Source organism: Nyctereutes procyonoides, unplaced genomic scaffold (genome assembly GCF_905146905.1).
Source record: "Nyctereutes procyonoides isolate TBG_1078 unplaced genomic scaffold, NYPRO_anot_genome, whole genome shotgun sequence".
In the NCBI taxonomy this organism is placed as follows: domain Eukaryota; kingdom Metazoa; phylum Chordata; class Mammalia; order Carnivora; family Canidae; genus Nyctereutes; species Nyctereutes procyonoides.
Window position 1 is genome coordinate 10,245,913 of NW_026575146.1, and position 20,202 is coordinate 10,266,114.

General features: G+C 36.1%; 1 protein-coding gene across 1 annotated transcript in view; it reads left to right on the forward strand.

The window, feature by feature from the left end:
- OPRM1 (opioid receptor mu 1) overlaps nt 1-10,455 on the forward strand; it is a 49,137-nt gene extending 38,682 nt beyond the window's left edge. Inside the window, 4 exon segments of the mRNA XM_055309661.1 lie at nt 6,945-7,297; nt 8,019-8,539; nt 10,298-10,358; nt 10,361-10,455. Of these exon segments, the coding sequence (XP_055165636.1) occupies nt 6,945-7,297; nt 8,019-8,539; nt 10,298-10,358; nt 10,361-10,455 (1,030 nt within the window).
- Nucleotides 10,456-20,202: the final 9,747 nt, after the last annotated feature.

The following is a 20,202-nucleotide window of genomic DNA, read 5'->3' on the forward strand; positions in this document are numbered from 1 at the left end:
GGTGTCCCTGCGTTTCATTGCATCTGTATCTTTGGGGTAAATCCCCAACAGTGCAATTGCTGGGTCGTAGGGCAGATCTATTTTTAACTGTTTTTTTTTTAATTTGACAATGAACTGACAGGAAAAAAAGAATATTCTGTCTTCACTTTTACTTAAAAACTGTTGGTTCTCTAAAAAAAAAAAGAAAGAAAGAAAAATAGTTTGGCTATCTTACTATAATAAAATAAAATAACCCATATCCTTCTTGCTATATTTAATTCCATTCAAGAAGCATTTACTGGTGCCTCTCTTGTGCTAAGTTCTGTGCTGAATGGATAAATCTTCTCTTTTTATATTTCTTTTAATTTTTCCATTTGTGCTATCTTTCCTATTTTAGTTATAGTGAGCAATTATATGCACATCATCAAGAGTATAAATGAAGTCTTTGTTGTATTTATTGTATTAAGTATAATAGGTAATAGTTTTACAGGCAGACTATGCCTTCTAAAAATTTATAATCTATAGCATATGTTTGAGCTTCAGAAAGTAATTTTCTAATACTGGTGTTGGTAGAATTGTTTTGTCATATATTGAAGTTGTGTTCTTCTCTTTTGTTCCTTCATTTTTAAATAAATACCTAGGGATATAGCATTATTTGAAATTGGTAGTAATGTACTTGATTGTTTTTTATGTACAAAACTTTCAGATTCTAAAATAGAAGACATTTCTTTTTTCTCTTAGACCTTCCAAATTTGAAATCTAAGATATTTCTAAGTTCTAAAAACTAGTTCTTTAAAATAAAAGTAAAGCATTGTTATCTATGAACCAAAATGCTCTAGCTCTGAGGTAGATGTTCTCATGCTGTTTCTGAAGTCAGTGAGTCTGAGATGAGATTTTCCTGCAAACAAAAATCTAAAGCTACAAACAAGAATATTTCAACCAGTTATACTGGTTAAATATATCAGTGGATTTAGCATAGTAATATTTTCTATGATATATAAACATTATTTATCACATAATTTGGCATTAAGTAGGTAAGACATAATTTTTATATAAACTTCTGATGAAATAAATGCTATTTATGTCCCAAAGTAAAATTTTCAGAAACAAAATAAAGCAGGAAATAAGCACTTCCAAAAAAGCATAACACCCCCCCCACCCCCCAAAAAATGGTTAAGCAAAATCTCTTGGCCATAATGGAAGTATCTCACTTTTTTCCTCTGACCAGGAGTAGTGCATTGACAGGTAGCCATGTACTCACTCCATCCTCCACTTCAGTTCCATTTCCATAAGGAGAACTTCAAGAACCTTACAAAAAAATGCATACAATAAAATAAGAGAAATAAAGATGAAAATAGGCAAAGAAGAAACCAATAGAGAATAAAATGATGAGATCAGCAGTAAAGATATGATAGAAATGTATTCAATTTTAATGTCATTAAGATTCTACACTGATTAAGAGGAAACACAGATTTTACTTTGATTTTTTTTGCACAAATGCAAAAATATAAGCAAAAATATAATCACTTATTCATTTCACATTTTCTATCTAAAAGGTCCATCAGTTCAATCTACTTCAAAAAAGCAGATTTTTCCCTTGCTCTGTGTGAAAGATACTTTTCTCACGAATTATCATTAATGGGAGGAGAATGAAACTAAGAATAAAAAGAGAGAACAAAAAATGAAGCGGGTGTGAATAAAGAGAGAGTAACACTCAACCGAAAAGTCCCTGATGGTCATCACATTCTGGTGACACAGAGACCGAAAAAGCCAATTAACCCCTGGAAGGAAGTTTCCTCTTTGTTTAATTTCCTATAAGCCTTTCTCTGTGCTTCTTTTTTTGAGCCAAACTGGCAGGCAATAGTCACTTTCTTGTCCACAAGACTCAGAGGTCTGAGGTTTATTATTCTTTCCTTTTATTAGTATAAGCTATTAGAAATTTGGTCATCAAACACATAAAACTACTTTGAAATAATTGTAAGTGTAATATTTTAAAACATTCTAGATAGCAAAGTGAGTAATCCCCTGTTCCCACTTCCATTAATAGAGAACGTAACAGAAAATAATAATTAGTATGTGGTCTCTTTCTATGTTAATACTCAATGAGAGTATCATCACTGACTTTGACTTTGGCTCTTGTTTTAGACCTCAAATCTCTCTTTCTCTCTCTCTCTCTTTCACACATACACACACACACACACACACACACACACACACACGCTTGCCTGAAATATCAGAATGAAATGGACAATGAGAAATTTAAGTAGATAGTCATATGACCACTTTGCTCATTAATTAATAACTTATTTTCTCTATTAAAAGTGTGAATTTTTTATATGAGGGTGAGTAGACATAAAAGAGCAGATGGAAGAAAAGTATCTTTACAAGAAAAGTGCTAGAAAGGGTTCATTGAATCCTTACTAGATTAGGTACCTTTCTACTTCACTGGGATTAGCAAACAGGAAAAAAGGGAGAAAAAATCCGTTTGGTAAAAACATAGAGAGCAGAAAATTAGTTCAAAAAGAGGTGAAAGTCTTCTGCACATCCCAATTCGCTCTGCTGTGAATTTCTAGCAGAGCAATGTGAAGGGCTTGACATGGCACGAGACTGACAAACTGGATTCTAAAATATGTTCTTCCTCTTTTCAAGCTTCCTTGGTCATTTTTTTTTCTGGCCAGAGACAAGGCGATCACAATTCAAAAATTAACTCAAATTAAACAATAACAACAAAAGGTTTGCAAAGCCCATTGGGTATACACAAGTAATTGATTCAGTGTGGCTTCATTTAACATAAGTTGGTCAAAATCAATGATGTTTTGGCAACTAGTAGTAATTGCAAAATTGGCATCAAGAATGGGTCTGAAAATAAATAGGAATTCTTTCGTAAACACAAAGAGAGGAAGGGCATTTATAAACAAAAAGTATATATGAAATCCAGGAGAATATTTGAGATGCTAATGAAATGGAATTCATACTGCCTCTTTCCCCAACACAGCATCGAGAAGCTCCATAAATGGGTCAAACCCTGAAGGTCCTGAGAATATAATTTTTCAAAAATAATTATTGCATAGTTATATATTTGGATTTACATAGCAAATAAGCTACTCAACCACATAGAACAGACTTTTAAAAATACATACTAGGAAAATTTCAATGGAGATAATTAAAAAGAAAAAAATAGCTTGAGCCTCTGCCTAGAGGAAATGCCCCTTTTCAGTGGGCATGGTGAAACCAGTCAAGGTCAGAAAGGCCCTGGGAGTTCAGGAGACACTCCAAGGACATGCCATGTATCCCTCCTATGTCACTTTGTCCATTTTGTCACCAAATTCATTTATGGCACGGTAAGAAGGAATAGGTACAAAGGATGTTTTGAAACAGGCTTGTACAGTGTTAATATCCAGGGGCTCTACTCAGATCCACTCAGGTAAACTGAACAAGCAAGGATGGTCCTTCCTTTAGCTCACCTCTTCGGCATGTTTGCTAACACTGGTTTATATTCTTCTATGATTTACAGTGTGACTCTGATTGTTCATGTAACTTTTCTGGGGCAGCATTCATACCACTGCATCAGAACAGAACAGAATGAAAAGCCCGTGTTTGTTGGACTGCATGATCCCTTTTCTGATCAGACTGTCCCTTTAGATTAAAGCCTTTAGAGATATGCTAGAGGCAACTAGAATTCTCAAACCTTTGGTCTTGTATAATTCTCTGACATATATTTAGGAAATTGCTAAGCCCTCTTTTGTATGTTGCTGTGACTCAAAGTGTGAGTAATTGGGGTAAGAACATCGGCTATCTTTAGAGAAAGGCTCTTTGGATAAATTGAGAAAATTCAAACAGCTTTATTCCTGTAAAATGCCAATTGAAACAGCTTCTGTAGATATTCACTTTTCCTCTTGTGATGTAGGACCCTAGCCTAATTTTGTTTCACAAACATCTCATCCCGGGGGGAGGAAAATTTTTTAGCTGAAATAAACATGCATCAATAAATACCTAGTGCTAAGATGAGCCTGAAGAAAAGGTTAAAGGTATGATGAGTCATAAAACTGCCAGTAAAGAACCTAATTATTTAACATAATACACTCTTAAAGATAAGATGTGAAATGTAAGGTTAGCTGGGTGAGAAAGTGACTAATGTAGTTGAGCATGCTTTTATATCATGCAGATCTGTTATCAGTGGTGTAGCTAACACAGTTGGGGTTTTTTTTTCCTTCTTTGTGGGAGAAATTTATTTTTGTAAATATCAAAAATTTTTAAACTTCTTGAGCATCCAAGTCACTTATTCTAAAATCTTTAAAGTTATACTTTTAATCTTGTTTTTATTTGTTTGTTGTTGGACTTTGGAGGATCTTGTCTAAATTAACCTTTTTATGTTTGCCACATTTAAAGTCCTCACTGAAATCAAATTGCTTTACCTCCTCAAGTTGAATGGTTTTCTCTACCTTTTCCTTTATAAATCTTTTAGAGGATTCAAACTTCTAAAGCAATTCAAAAGGCCCCAGATCTGACTCTCTGGCATTAATGCAACATCTGCAATTTTAACAGACAAGATGGGGCATCAGAATTTTAGAGCTCAAATAAACAATTCGAGCCTGTTGACCCTAAGAGGGTTCATGGAATCCTCCATTATAACTGCAGCTTCCCAGTGCTTATTGAAACCAAAACTTTCCTGAACACTGATTTAGGGCCCTAAAAAATTGAGTCCATAACACTACCTCCTCCAACCAACAGCCATCTTGGACTAAAAGAGTTAGCTTCTTAATTTCATGTGACTGAAAAATAAACACATGCTAAAGTTTAAAGAGAATTTATTGCACCATGTAAACAAAAAGTCCAAAGCTCAGGTAGATGTTCCTCTCTTGCTCTCTTAAATTCACACCCTCTGTGTTGGATCCACTTTCAGACAGACCCTTCCAAGAACCTTACATTCTCTCAGGTTTAATTATCTAAAAATAGTTTATTCTTTCTCCAGAAGTCCCCCCCCAAATCTTATTGGCTCTGGTTGAAACATGAGACCATCCCTGAACATTCATTCACCATGGCCCCAATCACTTTACATGTTGATGCCTTAAACTAGTAATAGAGCCCAATATAAAACCTTCAGACTAAGAATGGAAAAAGAGTGGTTTCCCAGAGTGAAATTGAGTACTGTTCCTAACACTAAGGCAAACAGATGTGGAATGTCAAATACATCTCACAATTTGACAATACATTAGCAAGATATTCTTCCAACATCATATATAATTTATTAGCGTTGTCAATATACCTGCTTCTCTCTTCTAAATTCTAATTTCTGTGGCTTTGAAAACATAACATTCCTAGGTACTTACACAGGGGAAAGAAAAACATATGTTCATGCAAAGATATAATTAATGTTCATAACAGCTCATTTTCAGTATCTAAAAACTAACTGCAACTCAATTCCCATTAATAGATGAGTAGATAAACAAGTTTAGCATATCCACACAATGATATCTATATCCATACTCAGTAATAATAATATCCATACTTAGTAATAAAAAAGAATGCATTATTGACACATGCAACAAGATGTAGATGAATCTCAAAATAATTATGCAGAGTGTAAGAAGCTAGACAAAAAAAGAGTACACACTGAATGATTCTATTTACATAAAATTCTAGAAAATGAAAATTAACCTAAAATGACAGAAAGCAGATCAAGATCAGGGGTCAAGGCAGGGAAGAGAATATGGAAAGATTAAGGACCTGCACAAGGAAACTCCTAGGGGTGATGGGTATGTTCATTATCTTGATCAAGAGTTGTCATTTTTTGCTGTAAAGGGTAAGATAGTAAATATTTTAGGCATTGAAGGCCACATGGTCTCTGTCACAACTACTTGACTCTGCCACTGCATCATCAAAACAGCTAAAGATAAGAAGTAATTAAGTGAATGCGAGTGTGTTCCAACCAAATAGGCAGCAGCCCAACCAGGTTTGCAGGCTGCAGTTTGCCAATTCCTGATCTTAATTAAGATGATTGTTCCGCAAGTGTGTACATATGTCAAAACTTATCAAATTGCACACTTTAATTACATGCCATTTATTGTATGTCAATTATGCCTCAATAAAGCTATTAAAAAATAAAAACAAAACAAACAGCCTTAGCTTCCTCGCCATGGATTGGATAAAGTTCAATCTTCTTGCCACGGCATACAAATCCCTCCAAGAACCAGCCTCTGCGTTCCTACCCTTTCAGATTTGTTGCCATTCTCTGGTGGGATTTTACCTTTTGGGAGAGCCAAAACACATGCATTGAGCCATTTCAACTCATGCCTTTGTTTAAGTGGTCTACCTATCTAGAATAACCTACTCTTACCAATATAAGATTAAACTTGCATATCTACCATTCCGAGATACTTTCCTTCTTCCCTTATCTTAGCCCTTCTATTCCCTTCATTTCTTCTTTCTGCCACCATAATAATCTGTGTGTGTATACAGATATATGTTTATATGTGCATATAAACACACTTGCACCATTACATTGATATATATATACAAACCCATTCTTGCATGATTACACTTTTCCATACTTTTAACTATATATATCTGAAATTTTTCCTTTACATATTTAGAGTTAAAATGAATTATTATTCATTTTATAGTCATTTCATGAATATCAGTAAGACTTGGATATGTGACTGAGAGCTCCCTGTGTCTATTACATCTATCACAGTGCCTGGCACATTTTTAAAAATGTGATAAATCAGTATGGCAGCTGTTATTATAACCATTTTATAGATTATAAAACTGATAGGTAGAGAAACTGTATTTAGCTCATAGCCACATGATTATAAGGAGCCAATCTAGTATTAGAAACGAGTCCTTCCATATCTAATCTCAAGTGCTTCCACTAACTCTTGCAATATCTTTTATTATTGGAAGCTGATCTATATTTCACATTGGTCTTCTTCTGACTTTGCCACCACTCCTCCTTCATCTCCTAGATACACCAAAATGAAGACTGCTACCAACATCTACATTTTCAACCTTGCTCTAGCAGATGCCTTAGCAACCAGTACCCTGCCCTTCCAGAGTGTCAATTACCTAATGGGAACATGGCCGTTTGGAACCATCCTCTGCAAGATTGTGATCTCCATAGATTACTATAATATGTTCACCAGCATCTTTACCCTCTGTACCATGAGTGTTGATCGCTACATCGCAGTCTGCCATCCCGTCAAGGCTCTGGATTTCCGTACTCCCCGCAATGCCAAAATAGTCAATGTTTGCAACTGGATCCTCTCTTCAGCCATTGGTTTGCCTGTAATGTTTATGGCAACAACAAAGTACAGGCATGGTAAGTTGCAGGAATAAGGGATAAAGGACTTATAGACTGACATGCTGATAAAGTCATGAGTCAAGTATGGAGTGGTCCAACATATTAGATTGTAATTTGAGCGATTTTTTTCTAGCAAAATGCCTTTGAATTTTTTGTAGTAGGAATTTTTCCCTAAATTTTAAGTTCACTAAACATGTTAAAATATAATCTATTGTTTCCTGATTTCTCTGCATCATCAAAATGATAGGAAAATAAGAATATAGCTCTTCCAAGAGTAATTAGAACTTAAATTCCAGAAAACCTTAGGTGGAGGCTTGTTTTAAAATTTCAAGTGCCTGCCCATATGACAAATACATCTTTCTAGTCCTCATGTCAGAATGATGAACCACCCATCAAAAAGTGGAATGAAAATATCCATTAGCTTGTACCTCCTCTAGCCTTTGGACTGTGATTATATTTTTATGTCAACATAGACTCCACAGAGGATCTAGCTCACAGTGAAAAGTTCTACAATTATTGACTGAATGAAAGCTTAAAGTGATTAAAATGGAAAAAATGAGATATTAAGGAAAAAAATCTAAAAACTAACTCCCCCTAAAAATCAACAGAGAGCTGAGTTTCTCCCTCAATTTCTTTAAATCTTCCATTGTTGACTTCTCTTAATGGGTTTAAGTTAGCTCTGGTCAAAGCTATAATTAGATGCTGTTGCTAATTCTTCCTTATAATTATTGTTTTCTAGGTTCCATAGATTGTACACTCACATTCTCTCACCCAACCTGGTACTGGGAAAACCTGCTGAAAATCTGCGTTTTCATCTTTGCCTTTATCATGCCTGTCCTCATCATTACAGTGTGTTATGGACTGATGATCCTACGCCTCAAGAGCGTCCGTATGCTCTCTGGCTCCAAAGAAAAGGACAGGAATCTGCGAAGAATCACCAGGATGGTGCTGGTAGTTGTGGCTGTGTTCATTGTCTGCTGGACTCCCATTCACATTTACGTCATCATTAAAGCCTTGATCACAATCCCAGAGACTACATTCCAGACTGTTTCCTGGCACTTCTGTATTGCTCTAGGTTACACAAACAGCTGCCTGAACCCAGTCCTTTATGCATTTCTGGATGAAAACTTCAAACGATGCTTCAGAGAGTTCTGTATCCCAACCTCCTCCACCATTGAGCAACAAAACTCCACTCGAATCCGTCAGAACACTAGAGACCACCCCTCCACGGCCAATACAGTGGATAGGACTAACCATCAGGTATGCAGCTTCTAGAATTGGGTACACCTACTGGGGATGACATAAAAATTAGTTTGTACCAATCCAAAGTTTTAATCCCTAGCAGTGGATCCGTAACGAATGGATGGAGGTTCCTACCATGAGGACTGAGGGAGGTGAGGAGCAAAATTATGGTCATTGTGACAGAGAGATACTCCATTATATAATTTGTATATATTTAGTTATATAGAGAGATATGCCAACTAGAAATTCATAAAGCTGCTAAAAATCAGTATCTTCACAGCTGTTGCTTCTATGCAAAATTAATGATGTTAGCACATTGAGGAAGTGATGCTAAATTCTTCTCATTTTCTTTAATGTTATATGTTTCATGCATATCATTCCAATATCCCTGTCACTTCTCAAAAGTCAGTCCTGTTCTGGTTCTGTGGTTAAACAGAAAGGGTCATCACTTCATTCACAGTGGTGATGGGTGCCAGATGTTTCCAGCAAATCACTGTCACAGCAAAGGAAAAAAGACAAAAAAAAAAAAAAAAAGCCAGCCTAACTTGTTCAGCCATCGGTTTGTCAATTTTTATACCTGAACTCTAGAGAGAACAGCAAACATATTATTTAATTATTAGAACTAACTCAGTTTTAGAACAGTCATTACCAGTCAGGATTAATATGGTGAGGAGTGATGATTTTTTGTAAGATATATTCCTATGCACAGAGTACAGAGTGTGGCCTGCACCAAAGAGTCAAGATTTATACACGGTATGATCATCAGATGAGAATCAAAAAGAGAAAAAATTATCTCTAAGTTCATATGACCTTGATAAGCCACTGATGATGCAAAATTTGGAATCCAACCTAGACGGTAAATTAAACATACCACGTCACTACTAATATTAATTTAAATAAGTAAATTTGCAAATCATAGTGCCAACATCCAAAAATCACAACCTCTGTAATTTTATAACACAGATTTCAAATTCCAACGTGCCATGAAGGAAATCCTTGAGTCAGAGCCATCAACTTCATAGGGCCAGGGGCCAGGACTGTGAGAACAGATGCCTCCGTAAAAGTGACTAGGAAGCCTAACCAGAGGAGGCAGAGGGAAAGCCTTACAGTACAGAGCGGCTGCTTGCTCTCAGTTTTCTTTTCCCCATGCCTCACTCTGCTTCCCCCTATCCCCACTGCCGTGTCCCAGGCTCACCTAGGTTCATCCTTTCCTACTGACCACAGGCCTAGCCTAAGGAGGCCCAAATGATCATCCCTCTGGGATGCTAATCCTCACAGTGCTGATATTAATGCTGAAAGGAACTTGGGAACTTGGGCCCCCTAGCCAGTATAAGATAATGATGGCAGACCCACTGCCAACCAAAGGGAAATTACTAATTTACCATGTGTCCCTTCTAATTCCATTTCAGGCTGGGTAAAAGCCAGAAAGAAATGTTTTTCTACTCTGCTTCTTTTCTCTGTATTTTTTTCCACATCAAGACCTCTAAACATGCCTCTTCTACTAAACAGCTCTCCCCCTCAGCAGCTATCAAAGGCTTGTGAGTACCTTAAAACGGGTAGGGATCCAAATAGGTTTCCTCCGACCTGAGGATAATACATTGCAGAATGCAATTTAAAACTCTCAATCCTAAACCAAGGTTAACACATTTTGCAGTGGAACAAAGTACTTCCGTTCAAGCACAGGGATGGAGCGCTATCAAGTATTGACTCTATCTCAGTCGGGGCGTGCCCCACCTTCCCTCTCTTGCGGGCACACTGGGGTGTGGCTGCGGGTAGCCTTACCCAGGACCACTGCTGGGGCCTCTTGTCCCATCGAATCCTCTGAGCGTGCTTCCCTCACCTGCTCTCCGGGAAACACAGCTCCCAGCCTGCCTGGCGGAGAGCTTCTCCTGTTCAGCATGATTGTCCTGCAGTTGCCCCGACCCTGCTCTTGACTCCCGTCCAGATGCAGCATTTTCACATTAGTGTGGTTCCTGCACAGCCAGAGAGAGGAGAAAGGAAGCTAATTGAGGAAGCTCTGTTCTAAGTAACTAAAAGGTTTGCTTTAAAAATACATCCAATTAGGGCTTATCTTCATTGCTGCCTCTATGAAGCAGCGTCAGTGTCAGATAACAGCAGAAACACATTAGCCCTGGAATTGGCTGCTTTCCCAAAATGCCCAGCTGGGAGGGCTGGACAGAGAAGAGCCACTGCCAGGAAAAGAGGAAAAGAGGAAAAGACACTCTGACATATTTGAAAATTAAGATAAATCAAAGATCTCTTTCACTCATCTCCACTGATGTGTCATTGTTAGAATCAAGGCGGTTCCACAGACATCTGGAAGGAGACATAAGCCTTTGGTGAGAGATTTGATAATGTATCAAAATAATGAAATTACTTGAAGGAAAAATCAGAGACTTTATGGCTGTGTCTATAGGACATAGTTGATCAATCATACAAATTCAGAATCTGACAGGTTTTGGGGTTTTTTGTTTGTTTGTTTCTTCATTCATGTTTTTGTTTTTACACCATGCGCCATTCTTTTGGGAAACAAGGCTAATTGGATTTGCATGAACTTTTTAACTGCTTGTTTGGAGTTGGTGCTGTGGTAGATGTTTATGTCCTGCCTGTGTATTTGTATTTTCTCGAAGAAATATATTCTATATGTCACATTTCAAGCGCACTAGTCAACTTCATATTCTGCAGATCAGAGATCCAATATCAAACCTTCCCAGGGTGTCTGTATTCTGACAACTATACACTGAGACCATGTCCCTACAGCGTAAAATGAAGAGTTGGCAGTTATTAAGGTAATTTGATAAGCCATATGAGAAAATTCTGTGCCCAAAATAAATTTTGAATCATATTTACATAGTTAAGGGTTACTCAGTCAGCTTTTGCTATGTAACAAATCATTCCAAAACATAGTGGCTTACAGCAAAATTCATGTAGTTTGTGCTTCCATATATGAGTAGTTTGAGCAGGTCTGGGCTAGAAGATTCTTCAGTCTTAGGTGGGTTCACTGCAGGGGTAGCAGCAGCTGCCAGAACTGCTGTCAGCTAGCTGGTCTGGGATGACCCCTGCAAGAATGGCAAGGTCCTGATGGAACCTCATCTTCCAGCATGTTAGCCCCTGCTTTCCTCATGGTGGTCACAAGTTATAGGTTCAAGGAGTAGAAAACAGACCTTACCTCTTGATGGTAGAAGCTGCAGTTACATTGCAAAGGGGTGTGGATATAGGGAGGGAAATCATTGTGGCCCCTTTTGCCAACTATCTACAGTAGGCGGATGCTGCACTGGACAAACATAGCTTCCTGAGGGCATGAACCACATCTGCCTTGCTCCTTCTTCTTCTTCTTCCAGTAGCTACCTAAACAGTGTCTGACATATTAAAAAGTACTCTAAAAATATCTATTGAATGAGTGAATGATCAAAGGGCTCATGATATTTCAGGAGATATGGAGGACAGTAGGAATGACCCCTTTCTTATGCTACTGACTGATGACCTCAATGCTTACGTAACACTCTGCCATTATTCCAGGCTCACTCTTCAGTAACTGGAAAATATTCACGGAAGGGGTTCTTCGTTTTCTTTTCTTGAGTTCTCTGATCAAAAGTTCTATTGTAAAAAAAAAAAAAAAGATTGTTACATGTGTACTGGTCTTCTAATTTTATTTTTAGCAAGTGCTATTGATGAGCAGGCCAAGAACTGGATTCCAGGCCCTAAAGAGGTCTTGCTCTGGCTAAGTATAAAAAATAAAATAAAATAAATAAAATAAAATAAAATAAAAATGTCCTCCTCTCCTTTGTGCATTCCAGGACTCAGCCTCCTGCTCCAGCTGCAGGACTCCATGCCTGATTTATGGTCAGCTCATAGTCTTTATGACTTCTAGAGTTTTATTAGGTAGATTCAGGCATAGACATTAATTTTCTATCTGCTGTACGTGTAGCAGCCAGTGGTTGTCATGGGACTCCACCTTGCTTCAGAGCACTTTCCCCATTTGCTCAGATCAATTCAGATCAGCTCAGACCTGAGATGCTGACCACTCTAACCTGCCTTCACTGCTTCATGTCCCACCCTGATTTGCATTCCATAATGCATTTTCTATTTTGATACCAAGACTATGTCCTTTAATGTTTAACATTATATGGGAAAAGAAACAACTTCATTAGACAGTTGGATTATTATTTAAAGAGTTTGTATTAAACATAACTGTCATAATAATGCTATTTTACATTTGTATCACAGCACAGATTAAAAGTGCTTTCATGTGCACTATCACATTGGCTTCCTGTAACAACCCTGACGGGTAACATAAACAAATAAATGCTCAGGGAGGCTCAATGCTTATAAAAGATCAAACCATCAATAAGAAGCAGAACCCCGAAAAACACCTGGGCCTCTAGTATTAATCCAAAACTCTCCTTTGCTTTCCTACACAATGCCATTTTATAGTCAAATATTATTACATGGTCTCAGCCAGAGGTTCTCAAATCTTATTATAAGTTCTGAGAAATTCCTCTAAGAAATTCTGGTTCACTGGGTCAAGGTCAAGGAAGGGTCCAGGAATCTGCATTTTGAATAAAACATGAAATTGAAAACTGGTTAAAGCTTTAACTTTATCCAAATAATATAAAAGTTACCGTTTTGTCTAATCTGACTACTATTTTAGTCAAGCTGATTGGTAAGAATGTTTTCACCAAATGAATCTTGTATTTAGCAAAATATGCAGCTATAGATGGGCAAAGCTTTAATTTTCTAATATAACTATCAATGAGTTTTTTAGGGCATTGATAAAACTAATATTATGGTACCTCCTGCCAACTTCTTCTCATTGATATGACAAGTCCAGCCCTAAGCCCTGTGGTTATCATTTTTAAAGCATTTTCTTAGCATTTTAATCAAAGTACCATGTCAAGAAATTAGGAGATGCTTTGTCATTTTATTAACTACAAAGTTATATTATCCCCAGCTAAACTAAAAGCAGTAGCCTAATTTTTAAATCAACCACATCACTCTCAAAAACTAGATCTTGATGTTTTTTTATAAAACATCTGTGGAGAGATAATTTGAGAAGGAAAAGCATTTCAATTCCATCACAAAAGCCCCAAAGAGAATAGTTCACAAAATTACAGAGCTTGACCACATTAATGCATATTTTGTGAATAAAACAAAAATGGATATTCTTTCAACTAGAGGATTTAAAAGAAAATGGATCCAGTTATGAGTGTGTGTGTATGCACATATGTGCATGTGCATAATATTGGTGTGCCTTTTTATGCATGTGTAGTACTAGAGTATATTTATATTAAAAATGAATAATATATTTAATAAATAACAATAAGAATTTCATGTTTGTATAACTTGGCCATTATCTGGGAGGATAAAATATTATTTAACTGAAAATATGATTATTCACAGAAAATATTTGGCTTTAAGACTATTAGAAATGAAAAAAAAAAGACTATTAGAAATGTCACTTATTGACCAGTTTGTGTCCAGTATAACTTGTTTAGTCATATGCGCTATGAATTATTATCTCTACAGTTGAGAAAGCCAATGTTTACAGAATTAACTTGCCCAAGGTCATATTTACAAAATTAGTGGCTGAGGAACAAATCCAATTGAATTTGAATCTATGTGCCCTACTGCCCCACCAGTTGGTTGTCACTCTTCTCCAGGGTAGCTCCTAGAACTAAATTGTAGCATTTACATATGAACAATTCAAATTCCACAAGGTCTTTATGTAGGCTTGTTTATATGTATTCATATCATATCTGTGTATAAAGATAAACATCTAGATGGATTAATGAATACCATGGGGAATTAGAAATTTAATAATGAGGATTTTGCTTATCATTCCATGAGTTATTTGAACCAAAATCTTTTGCCATCATTAAAGTCGTGTTGATTCTCACTAAAATGATAACATTTGCTTTTCCACAAGTTAAAATTTTTCATTCATGTCAGAGAGGCTGAGTTAGCATTTTTATTTTTTTTTAAGATTTTATTTATTTATTCATGAGTGACACACCGAGAAAGAGGCAGAGACACAGGCAGAGGGAGAAGCAGGCCCAAGCAGGGAGCCGGATGTGGGACTGGATCCTGGGACTCCAGGGTCACACCCTTGGCCAAAGGCAGGCGCTAAACCACTGAGACACCCAGGGATCCCCCCTAGTTAACATTTTTATAAATCACATTTATCCTACTAGAGAAGGCAGCTTGTTGGGTGGTGGTGCTAGAGGAGACCAGGATGGGGAGAAGAGTGAATGCTTTAGTTGTCATGCTGTGCCTGTCCAACATGTGATGGAGCAACCCCTTCATCTTATACGAGTTCAGTTTTTTCAACTTGCACATAAGAGGGTTGAAGCACAAGATTATTATGTATATCAGAACCATACAGTGAACCCTGAGGCATGAATTAGCTAACATTCTTCCTGAATGAATTTTCTCATCTTTCAGGGAGGTTAAGTTTTAAAGATTAGATTAACTAATATAATTACAGCAGCATTTTCCTGTGCTTGTTGTTTCAATTGATGTAACTGATAATATACAGCAACACATTCATCTTTTAAAAACTAACTTTAAATGAGATGTTACTTATTCGGCTAACCTTAAGTGGAGAATTGTTATTTTCCTAATTATTTAACATGGACAATTCTCACATTGAGCTTTCGTGTTTTGAGACAGGTTGTGTTATTTGTTATCTATATTTATTGCTGGGAGCTAAGTACAAAAGGTAGATATTTTGCTCTTTTAACTTTTTACAACACATTTACTCTTCCTTCTACCTCTATGAATTTGAAATGCAGTTACATAGTATTTTTTTGCTTTTGTATTTTTTTTTCCTCATACCAAACAAACTGATCATCTGAATGAAGATGACCAATTACAAACCGGTCATTTAATTTTTGAATGTCATTCTGAATGCTGTATCTTTGGGTAGGTTGCAATAAATATTTGGATATCACTACCATTTTACAAATGACAAAAATTATTTTGGGGATGACATTATGAGAACTACAAGTTTCTAAAATAGAACATGTCTTAATTTTTCCTTTCTAATTATTATTTGCATAGAAATCAAGAACCTAGAGTCACAACTTTTGTTGCCCTTCTCCTTCTACACTAAGGAATTTCTTTCTTATATAATGGAGTTCCTGGCTTTGAAGTGAGTAGAAAGTGGGTAAGGAGAAGCTACTAACAGGATTCATTTTTGGCACTAAATAATTGTGATAGTACTTTTTCAAAACATGAATGGTTTTCATGATCCCAAAGATTATAATGCCAGTTCTCAAGACCTCATATGAGTTTGATCTTCTGCATTATCAGTTATGTATGCTGAAGGAATGAATACCCATAAATATTATTTTGCTAACCATACCTGGGTGGGAGGTAAGTTTAAATTTAATTTAATGTTTGTTGCTTTATTGTTTGTGAATGAAAGGAAATGAACTACTTTTTCTTTCCATAATAACTGAACTTATTAGGAACATAAGCAAATAAAAAATTAGTTCCATATAGTTATCAAATATTAAAGATAAGCTGAAAGTTTCACTGCGATTTAAAATAATAGTTCTGTCAGTCCAAGAATGAATATGGGGGAAAATAATTCATATCATTTATCTATAAAGCATAGTATTTATAAGGAAAGAAGAAAGGAAAGAAGGGATGGATGGAGATAAAGAGTACATATTGTGTTTGAAATTAGTCACATTCTTCCTACTATTCTGTTTTCCATACAGATACCAGGAATCCTGGGGATGTCAGAAATCTAGGAACTCTGTGAAGCTACCTAATTGTTTCCCCATTTTTTCTACCCATATTATCATATCTTCATAAAGATCAAAAGAGATAGGTAGACATAGAGATGATTCAGAATCACAAAATGGTAATGTGGTATGCTTAAGTCCCTAAAGCATAACAAATGGGGATGCCTGGGTAGCTCAGTTGGTTGAGCGTCTGCCATCAGCTCAGGTCATGATTCCGAGGTCTTGAGATTGAGTCCTGCATCAAGCTCCCTATAGGGAGCCTGCTTCTCCCCCTGCCTATGTCTCTGCTTCTTTCTCTGTATCTGTCATGAATAAATAAATAAAATCTTTTTTAAAAATCAAGCATAACAAATTAATAACTTTTGCTTATAGTGATGAAATATTTATCTCTAAGACACCTGATAGAAAAGCAAAAAAGTAAAGGATATGGAAAATGGCATTAAGAAATAAGAATATTTTACTCAAGAAAAAACAAAGTATTAAAAAAAAACCCTTAAGAAAATGCAGTGCATAGGGGATGTAGAAGGGAATGTAGTCATTATATATTTGGCATTATGAACACTTATTTAACCCATCCTACAGTTTACCAATTTAGCAAGAATATTTCACTCTTATTGTTCTTTCCTCTTCTCTGTCATGTTACCCAAAATGTCCTTATATTCAAAAATCCCCAAATATATATCAGTTCATTCAAATTCAAAACATCAACTTAAAAAATGCTTTCTCTGACCTACCCTTAGGAAATAGAAGAGATACATGTCACTCACAGAACTTTACCATGCTGTTTACCTTGGAGGCTTACAGTATGACTACCATATACATATGTCAAGCATATGCAAAATATTTACAATTCTTAGGTGATTGGAACTGGAAAGAAAACACTGAAGTTCATCCAGTCCAAACTGCCTTATCCTACAAATGAGGAGTGTAGGCCAAATATGTACTTTTTAAATTTGTGCTTTTTTTCTAAATATAAAAGATGTTAGTGAGAATCTTTTCAAATATCTGGTTTTCAAGTACAGTTTAGGAAAACTTTTATGACTAAAGAAAAAGTCAGGTAATTATATATTATTTATACTCTAGTCTATATAAATTTAATTTAAAAAATTCAGGTAAGGAAACACTTTATAATTATGTAAAAATAGAAGATGTAATATAAAATCCTAAAAGTTTAGGTGGCTCATTTATTTTTCCAGATGCTACCACTGCCCAACTAAATGCTCCTAAGTAACTCCAGCTTCAAATGCTACGTCTGTGAGAATGATGATAACTGTAGTGGGCAGCACTTAGTTTTGACTTGAATGTGATGAATTATAGGCCACATACTTTGCCAGGCAATTGGCTAACACTATTCTAAGCCACTCAATGAGGCTTTACACTTTTCATCTCCTTCCTTCTCTTTTCCCCAAGAAACTGAATTACAGCTCTTGTAAAGAAAATTCAAAAGGAATAAAATAATGGTGCTGAAAGGAATCATAAGCTTGATCCTAGCCAAGGCTTCTCAACCTTGGCGCTGATGACATTTTAAACCAGCTAATTCTTGTTGCAGTAGAATGTACATTGTAATGTTTAACAGCATCCCTGGCCTCTGTCCACTAGATGCAAGCAGCACTCACTCACCCCTAGTTGTGACAGCCAAAATGTCTCCAGCCATTGCCAAATGTCCCCTAGGGTGAGAAGATGGGGGTGGACATGGTGGGGGGAAGGAATATGCTGAGAACCACTGATCTAACCTGACAACCACATTTAATTGATGAAAAAATTAGTTGTGACGTTTTTAATATAGTGCCCGAAAGTAGGAGCTAGACCCCAGGTGTCCTATGAGATAACTGATTTCTCAAAAGAATGCTTCCTTCTGCACTGCTAACCAGCTGCAAAGATTAAGATTCAATATTAATGAAGATAAGAGGAAAGCACAATTCTTCAGTCATTATTTTATTTCAAGCTTCTCTTTCAGAGAAAAAAAAAAACTTCAGCCTAAAACATTATTGTTAAAGGGTACTGGGAAACTCAGAATGAGGTCAAGCCTCCTGGATATTGTGAAACATTAATAGAACTTGTAAATGAAACGTAAATAATAAACTCAGAAGCAAAGAAGGATGGGAGACATTTCCTGGAAAACTGAGGGAAAGAAATAGAGTCACAGTTTTAATAGTAACTTTGTAGCAACTAAAAACCACATTGAATATTTAGCTTTGCATTAACTGTTTTTAGGACCTAGATCAAATCAGTAAAACATACTTTGAGGACACTTAGAAAGGAAGCAATAACCTCTAGGAGGCAATATAAGCTCTCTAAGAATTTGTTATGGTAAAAGGAATCTTGTTTTCTTAGCAGACAGAGAAATCAGGTAAACACAGTGTCCAACAGTGTTTTTTGGCAAGAGATTTGACCAGTTCTTGGAGTGTTATAATACTATAGTATGTTGAATTATGATCTGGATATAATGGTATAATGGGATATGCTTATAAGCTCTGACAGATTCCCATCTTAAGAGTCCCATTCAGTGAAGGAATGCTGAATAACCTGAAGTGATAGGATAAAAAACAAATATACTAGAAAAAATAAGCAAAAACTATAGCTATAGTAGTTACTAGAGAAAAATTTTAGTCAAAAAAATCTACCTATAGACACACAGAATGTGAGTGATAGCAGAAATGAAAAAAAGTCATATTAAAAAAAAGTCATAGATTTTATTTCATGGATCAACAATAGGATACAGGAAAGAAAGAAAGAAAGAAAGAAAGAAAGAAAGAAAGAAAGAAAGAAAGAAAGAAAGCTATAGGCCATCCCAACTATTGTATTAGAGATAATCATATCCACAGAAGTCTAGTGACTAGAGCCTAAGAAATGTTAGCTTTACTCTAATACATCACATTCTTCAGAAATGAGATAAGCAAATTGCAATGTGTTCAGAGATGAGCAACTGAGAAGATGAAAGAAGTTAAAATTCTTCAACATGACAAATCGTTGAAGTAACTGCACATAGTTACCTGAGAAATAGAAGACTCAGAGAGGATGCAATAGTTCTCTTCATATACTGAAGGGATGCGAAGAGGGAATTGGACTTATTCAGTACGATTCCACTAATTAAAGCCAACAGGTGGAAGCTACAGGAAAGGGATTGTAATATAACCAAAGAAAGACATTTCTAAGCCTTGAGATACAAGAACTCCCTTGTCACTGGAGGTCTTGAATGTTCAAGCATCAGAATTTTGCCTCTACGAAAGGGAATGTGGCCAGAATTCAGGTGTTAAGATTTTATGTCTAAGGAATCAGAACTAATGACTTTCTAAGAAGGATCTTACAGCACACTACTAAATAAAATGGTAATATGCAGTCCATGAAAAAAAAATAGCTCTTAGACAAATCTTTAGAAATGTTGCATGTCTTATTTTGGTCATGGGAATTGATACTGTGTATTAACATTGTAAAGGCATTGAAAAGTCCTACTACACGTGTGTGTGTGTGTGTGTGTGTGTGTGTGTTTGTGCTACATTTCCTTTTATATACATATTTGCATTTTGTTTTTTAAGCTGAAGTTCTCAAACTTATCTTAATACAGGCCCAGTGTTTCAAAGGTGTTCTGTTTGGGTTTTCACTTTTGTTGTGCTTTGTTTTGAAATTTGCCACTTTCTGGTTATGATCCTCAAGGGGGAGAAACGTCTATGTAGCTTTGGAATATGTTTCCACTGATCTAAACTACACTTTGCTAAGAATAAGTCTCATAGTTGGCACAGTCTTTTGTTTTGAGGAAAATAGGTTTCTTTTTAAAAAACCATCTATGCTCAACGGTGAGATACATGCCAAAAAAGTTGAGTAATTATAATCTTTCTTGTGAAAGAATGCAAGACTGGAAGCTAAAGAGCCTGAGTTTGGTGATGGCTGCTGATAACTAGTTGTGTGAGCTTGGCGTCCTATGCCAGTGGC